Source organism: Quercus lobata, chromosome 5 (assembly GCF_001633185.2).
Source record: "Quercus lobata isolate SW786 chromosome 5, ValleyOak3.0 Primary Assembly, whole genome shotgun sequence".
In the NCBI taxonomy this organism is placed as follows: Eukaryota; Viridiplantae; Streptophyta; class Magnoliopsida; order Fagales; family Fagaceae; genus Quercus; species Quercus lobata.
This window is the reverse complement of record NC_044908.1, coordinates 76751088-76759288: the sequence shown is the minus strand read 5'-3', so window position 1 is coordinate 76759288 and position 8201 is coordinate 76751088. Positions and strand designations below refer to the sequence as shown.

Genomic DNA, 8201 nt, shown 5'->3' with positions numbered 1-8201 from the left:
AAATTTGTAATTGTGGGTTTCAGTTAGCTCAATTGGTAAAGTCTCTGATGGTTGAATAAGAAATCTGGGATTCAATCCCCGTAGACTGCCTAAACCCTAAACCCTAAACCCTAAACCCTAAACCTTTTATTGTAAAAATAAATAGACAACTGCAACAACGATGTAGTGTGTAAAGAAAGGACAAAAGAGATTATAAAGGTGCCACAGAAGTAACTTTTCTCCAGTTTCCGCCGTAAGACTGACTTTTCTGCTATGCAATAAAGCTTCCTGCTATGCAGTAAAGCTTTCTGCTGTACATTGAAGTTGTTTGCTGTGCATTAAAGCCTTCTGCCGTGCAGTAAAGCTTTCTATCATAAAGCCTTCTGCTGTGCAATAAAGGTGTCTGCTGTGCATTAAAGCTGTCTGCAGTGCTTTAAAGCTGTCTGCTGTGCAGTAAAGCCTTTTGCAATGTGAATGACTACTCTTCGTTTTTACTGCAGAAATATTTTTCTACTTCCTGCACATAAACAAATCTAAAACCCAAAGAAAATATCCATCAAACAAATGTTAGTTTAAATGGGTTAGCATATTCTCAAATATATACAAACATATATAAGTATATATACTTATACGTATTCACATTTACATATATAAAACATATTTTGCAGAACATGAGAAACAAGACATATGTATATATATATATATATATACTTATGGCAGGATAATGATTAGTTTGTGTCAACAGTGAAACATGTAATAACAAATAAAGAAGAAAACTTCAGCAGGAAAGCTTTAGCAGTATAATAGCTAACACGGTAAATATAATGAAAAGGTGCTACAGCAGAATAACTAGTACAAAAAGTAAAGATACCACAGCAGGACAACTGATGCAACAGACGTGATAAGAAACGTGTTACGGCAGAATGACTAAATACAGCAGATATAATTTATAATGAGAGAAATCAAATATATTTGCAATCAAAATCAAGTATTGAATCTTCCCATAGGATAAGTAAACCAAGAAAGAACGCAAACCCCAACTTGAACAACCTTGTCATAGGTTTTTGCCATCAAAGTTGTGCATTTTGGAGAATAAGCCTAAATGACTACTAGCTATTACTTTTGGGGACATTAAAGAGTGGGTTTGCTAAGAGGGAGGGAAAAGATGGTCTATTGATGCATGCCTCTATTCCTGCCGTATTTTCTCTCTTTGTTTTACCACTTTCTTTCTTTCTCTTCGTTCTTTCTTTGCTCTTAGTTTTTTATTACTCTCCTGTCGTGTGTTGTTCCCCATTTGTGGTCTTTCCTTTCCTGGGTACCTCTCTCTGGGTGCTTACTACTCTCTTATTATGGGTTTTCCTCCCTTAAGTGCTTTTCTCCATTGGGTCTCTTTCTTTCGGTGTTTTTCTCTCTTCCCCTGTTTTTCCTTTTCTTCCTCTGTTTTTCCTCCTCCATTGCTTTTCCTTTTTTCTGCCTGGTTACCTTCCTTTTATAGCAAACTGATTCAATGAGATTTTTCCCTTTTACCCCTAGGGCTTCACCAACTGTTTTAGGCGGCTGTATTCTTGGGAACACACCAAATGTCAAGTAACATATAATGGCCACTTGTGGTGAGATGCTACACATTAATTTGACTTTCAATGTGCCCAATGTAATTTCAACATTCATAATAATTGTTTATAGAAAGACCAATGTTGTTTTAATTTTTATTTGTATATTTTTCATTTGGGTTGGGCCTTCAGTTCTTTATTGTTGAATTTATTGCGTTATTATGGTTGTCTATTGGTGTAGTTCTGGGGAACTTTTTAAAGAAAAAAAAGCTTATTAGGCTATTTATTGGTTTGTGGCTAATCTGTGTATAATTTGAGTTGATTGTGGGTGTAAATGTGTAATTTGAGTTGGTTGTTTTCATTGTTGATTGGAAAAGACGTTGCCACACAATACATTCACGGTTGGGGGTTGGATGGCTCCTATAATGTGACTTTGTTACCTTTGGATCTTATTATTATTATTACTTTTTGGCCATAATGATATTGGTTCCTTATAATAATTAAAAAAAAAAAAAAAAAAACACTAAGTTTTGTTTGCTTGGAAGAACAAAATATAGAAATGAAATACAGTGGATTTATTAAATATAGCTAATATTTCACCTTTCAAAAATTTAAGCATTTTCCATTTCTTAGATCCCATAAGTGGATATCATATTCAGGACAAGTTTCCATTTCTAATTTACTTGAGACGCTTGATCTTTGTAATTATTGTTAATAGTTTTTGGCATATCTCTTGTGTACTTCCTCTAGGGAATAACTACGAAATTCCCAACTTGTGAGAAACGAAAATAGAGAAAACACATGTCAAAGAAAAAAAATCACACACACAAGACAATATTTACGTGGTTCGGCAATTTGCCTACGTCCATAGAGTTGCAGGAATTTCACAATTATCAGGGAAAAATACAAAGTGCGGCAGTACAGTTTTTCTCTCTCTCAAAAACTACAACGAGAAAACCCTAATCACCAAAGCTATGTTTTCTATATCATGTTCACAGGATTCACAATGGGGTACAAAACGGGCCAAAATTTTTTCCCGAGAACCCCCAAAAGACTTGTCCATGAACACTACAGCTTGGGCCTATCAACCCAAGCCTTCACCCTATGGACTAAGCCCCAAAAAATCTCCCATTAAAAACCATGCAACATTATTCGAGTTGGGTTGGGTTATCAACCGGATCAAACATAACTAGGCTCCACAAAAGCCCAACACTTCCCATGTACATGGGTTCCATACCCCTGATTTTTAATGAAGTATTTACTTTAAAAAAAGAAAAAGAAAAAAGGATTTGAATAGGAAAATCACATGACGTCCACAAACATTCATTGCATGGTGCTATACCAATTAAGGCAGTCTTATTAGATAGAAAGCTTAGCTGTAATGTTGCTTGTAAACTTAGACTTCATAACAGAAGGTAGGCCCATCAAGGATTGACAAATTATTTTAATCCCAGATGGAATTTGGAAGAGAGATAACAAATGGAGTGGCACACTTTTGTGGCAAAGTCTAAAGAAGGAAGAAGACTCTTTGTTTGATGTTTTAACATCACATGCACAGGAAGGTGGCCAAATCTAAGACTGCATGAAAAGCAAATTTTCAAAACTCAAATATAGCACTAGATTGACAAAAAATGACTCTTGATATCAGGTCCATTACTAGATAATTTTCATTCTAACTCAAGCTACTGCTATGTAAACGCATTAATGTAGCCCCGAAGCTTGAGCTCAAGTCCTTCATCTTTCAAATTCAATCCCAGAGCCAACTTCCACTTCCTGAGAACTACAGCTCCAACTCCTTTCCCACCTCTTCTATTGCTACCACTCAAGGTTATATATCTTTCTCACTCTCATATAATCTTCTTTTCTTTATTTAACTCTCCATTGTTTTTCTTTGTAATGACTTCCTTTATATAATTTTTTTTTTTTTTGCTAGACAGAATCACCAGCAATAAGAAGAGGAAGGTAGGTGATTGTCTTTTTGTGTATTAATGGAGGATGAAAATGAATCATCCAAGAAGAAATTGCAAATGGGTCTACTAACATTATGGGAAACATGAAGGGGATCATTACTAATAGGAAGACCAAGAAGAGGGAAAGGGTCGATGAGATTCTTGAGAGGGCTCAAGCATGTCTCCAAAAAATTCCGCACTTAAAAGCCTCTTTATTATTCTGCTGTTGATGCCTTGTTTATATATAATGCGAAAAGAGCAAATATTTTGTACTTTGTAATGAGATGCAGAGTCTACTTTAACCAGAGTAGTGTTTTGGTTTTTGGCAGGGTGAATCTATGTACATTAACTACATTGTGCTTGTTTTCTACTTTGCTTTTGATTGCTTCCGTTCGACTAAAACGACAAGAGACAGAAATCAGAAAGAAGAATAAATTTGACAAACTATGGTGTGGGCTCTCTTTCCTGTAGGCCCTGTCTCAGGTAGCTTCACTTACACCTTTTCTTCTTCTTCTTCTTCACCCAAACCCCATTTCTTCATTATTTATTTTGGCACTCACTTTTTTCATCAAAATTGGAAATTGAACAATCATTTTTACTTTTGTTTGTGATATAGTAATCATCTCAGAATCAAATCTTTGTTTGTAGGGTTGCATTTTTAGCCAAACCAACTTATTGAGAAATATGGACAAATGGCATGTGGTTGTTATACAGTTGTTACAAATCACAAGAAATGTTGGTTGGGGTTAAAAATATGGGTCTTTGTTTCAACCTATATGCACTGATTTGAAGGATAACACACTCTTTCAAGTCTATGAAATTCTATATGTATTATTTTTGTGATCAATTACCTTCATGAAATTCTATGTCTTTTTGTACTTTATCTTTTTGTTAGTACCATGGGTTAAAAATGTGACAAAATGAATGTGTAGAACCTTTGAAACATTTGGATTTATATATTGAAAGCATGCAAGTTTAATAAGTATTTGGAATTTACAAGAGCGAGTCATCGTTTTTTGTTTTGTTTTTTTTCTTTGTAGATAGTACAATACATTTGATTAATCTAATTTATTATTATTTGTAAGGTCAAAGGTAAACATTATTCACATATTTTACGGTGCAATTTTCTCCATTTTTTTTTCATTATCATTATTTCTTCCCTTTTTTCCAGTTAAGTTTATTTGTTAAGGAAACATTTAAATATGAAAAGTAACCAAAAAAAGAGAGTCTATGCAATGTAAATTGCTTTTGTAGGTGAAATAATTTTTCATCACATCCTTAGGTTTTTTTGTAATTAGAAATAGTAATAATCCCAAATTATAATTGATGCAAATTATTAACTTCTCTAAAAAAATAAAAGAACCTCTGAGAAGCATGTGTAGGTTTTTTTGTGATTGAAAAATGTAGTAATTCTAATTTATAATGGATGTAAATTATTAATTTTTACCAAAAAAATAAAAGTCTTTAAGCATGCGCGTGAAAGCATGCTTAGAGGGTAGTCCCTTTTACTTCTTTATATCTCTCTCATTGTTCCTAGTCTCAAAGTCCTCCCATCCTTCATCGTCTTCTCTAGGTCCATAATTCCATCATTTGATCTTCTTTTTCTTTTTCTTTTTTCACCCATCATCTTCTTCTCTAGGTCTGTAATTCCATCATTTGATCTCTTTTCCTTTTCTCTTTTTTCCCACCCAATCATCTTCTTCTCTAGGTCTGCAATTCCATCATTTGATCTCCTTTCCTTTTCTTTTTTTTCCCACCCATCATCTTCTTCTGTTTTTTCTTTGTTTACCGTCATCCTAGGCTCAATTTCTTTCTACATCTTTGATTTTTTTTTTCCTCATCTTTTTATAATTCAGTTTGTCTCCTCCATGGCTTTCCCCCTCAATCATATCCAGAAGCTTCTCTTTCATTTTTTTTTTTCTTTTCTTTTTTTAGTTTAGTTTTTATTTTGTTAATTTTATTTTGTTTTGTTTTTTAATAAAACTAGTTGCTAATCCGTGCGATGCACGGGAACAGCCACTGGATGAGTTTCAATATATATATATATATATATAAATAAAAAATAAAAAAATAAAAAAAAAAACTCATAAATTTTGAGTTGGAGAAGTAAGCAAAAAATTCATCAAATTTTATTAAAAAATGACATTAAAATAAAAAGAATAAAGTTTTATTAGTTAGACAGAAAAAAGTAATGTTTTATTTATTAGTTTTTTGTGAGAATGAATAAGCTAGGGACAGTGCTATATATTGACTAGGGGGTCATCCCTTTTTTTTTTTTTTTTTTAAATTATTAGTATATTAATAAGTACTAATTATAGCAATTTTATTCAATAAAATTACACTTTGCCCCCCTTAACAATACCATCAATTCTTTTAAAAGTAAGGTTATAACCACAAACTTTTTTACAACTTTTTTACAAATTATTGAGATATCAAATTCTTATTGATTCGCACACTTGCATCACTTTTTACTTACCACATTAGCAATTTGTAAAAATATTATAGTTTTAGCATTTTTCACCTTTTGAAGGAATAAAAAAAATAGATTAAATCTAAAACAAAATATACAAGCTCAAAAAAATTAGCCCAACAATAAAAATTACCAATAATAAGGCTAAAAGAAAATAAGCTCAATCAACCTATTTTACCCAAAAAAAAACTTGGCTATTTAAAAAGTTTTAAACAAAAATCCTTACTGGTAAAGCAATAAAGTCAAAGGCCGGAGCTGCCGCACATAGCGAGCACTAGGGCTGCTCCCCCTAATTCCATGTTCTTGCTCCATCCCTAGAATAAGAGACAAAATGTTGCTTCTCTAGTTTAGTTTGTATTGTATATATAAGTATATATAAAATAGGTTATAATATATATACACCTATTGAAATTTCATAACTCTTCAAATAAAATATACCAAAAGATTCCTATTGAAAGGCTATAACCCTTCATATTGGATATACCAAAAGATGCTTATTGAAATGTTATAAATCTTCAAATTGGATATACCAAAAAGTGTATTAATATGTTATAACCCTTCATGTTGGATATATATTATAGGTGATTATTGAATGAAAATGTGTCTATTGAAGGGTCATATAATCATTTCAGTATAAATAGTAATTCATATTCATTTGGTAACTTTTTCTCAACTTTTTTTTCAACTTTCTTAAAAATACAAGAAACATGTAGATTTTCTCCAAAATTGTTATTTGTAAAACACTTGGTTGTATTTTGAGAATAAATTTGTAGTAACCCTTTAGCAACTCGACAATGTAGAAAGGGTACTGACAAAGATCAACATTCACTTTAATTTAAAGTTCATATGCAACATGATATAATGTTGCAACTAACAGAGGCAACAAGAACATCAAAGAAAGATTATAGTTCAAACATCAAAAGTCAAAGCAAAGTTTACCAGGCCTAATAGTTATGTAGTTGGGAAACTACTAGATAATCCATAATTTAGTTAAAATGGAATTTCTGCACGCTTTTTGAGGATATTAAAATAAGGGTCCAGTTAATGTATGCCCTTTCTAAGAGGAACTTCTCTATCACTATAACAACTCCATTAACTTATGCTCACAAAAGAATTGGCCCCCCAAAGGAACAAACTTTTAAGGAATTTTAACACCAGAAATTTGTCATACAACCTGGGCAGTGGCACAAATTTGGTCAACTGTGGAAACAATTTGGCATCTCAATTATTTGTGGCCTTTGACAAGTGTTTTTGTAGATATTAAACATACAGATTTATGTGCACAAGGATCCACATGTGAACAATTTAAAAAGTTTCATGTGCATTCATTGCAAGCTTTCTATATGCTGTGTGTGCATATCTCATCTGTGGGAATGGTGACTGTCCACCCCCCTGAATTCACAGAGGTAGTTCTTGGAAAAATCAGCGATATTGTGAATAGGCAGGGGATTTTCATTGAGGCGAGCTTTGTTCCTTTGATACCAGATTGACCACGCCGTAACAGCAAATAACAGAAGCAAAGACGGTTTGACTCGGATTTTTTGCAGAACTTCCGAGAAAGAAGCAAGGGTCATTAAGCTCCTGTCCACCCATCCGAATTCTGTCTCCCAAACAACTTGGATGCAACTACAACTCCAAAGAGCATGCACAACAGATTCCGAGTCCCCAGAACAGCGAGCACAGCCCGATTCCTTGAGAATTTTTCGCTTCAGAAGGTTATCTTTAGTGGGCAGCGAGTTGGTGCAAGCTTTCCAGAGAAAATGCTTGACCTTCTCGGGCACCTTCAGCTTCCATATGATTTTCCAGGAGCCTTTCTGCAAGTCCGAGACTTGAGGCTGATTCATTTCAAAATTATGGAGCTCGCACAGGAGTTTATAACCAGACTTTACCAAATAGCAACCCAATTTTTCTATTCTCCAAACCAAAGTATCGGGTTAAGGAGTAGAACACAGGGGGATAGACTTAATGAGACTTGCATCAGGTGGAAAATCTGAGTCACTGAGTTCTTAGCTTCAAGATTAGAAACTAAGTTCTCCAGCTCCTAGCTTATAAACACCCCTCATAGCTCTACTCATAAACACTTATCTACCCCCAGCAGAAACCCCTAACAGCTTTATTGGACACTCTCCCTCATCACTCATACTACTCATAAATGGCCCTCACTACTCATTACATGTGTCATACCCATAAGCATGCCCTAGTATCATGATGATCTTGTTGCGCTAGTTGGGATCTCTCTCTTTCTCCCTTTAT

At 33.7% G+C, this 8201-nt stretch overlaps 1 protein-coding gene across 1 annotated transcript; it reads right to left on the bottom strand.

Moving 5' to 3' along the window:
- Positions 1-7309: 7309 nt before the first annotated feature.
- On the bottom strand, positions 7310-7792 carry LOC115991163. The gene has a single exon (XM_031114901.1). It carries the CDS (start codon positions 7790-7792, stop codon positions 7310-7312), a length of 483 nt encoding a protein of 160 aa, XP_030970761.1.
- Between the last annotated feature and the right edge of the window lie 409 nt (positions 7793-8201).

Coding starts and splice junctions, on each gene's coding strand:
- LOC115991163 (XM_031114901.1), bottom strand. CDS start 7,792: ATGAATCAGCCTCAAGTCTCGGACTTGCAGAAAGGCTCCTGGAAAATC.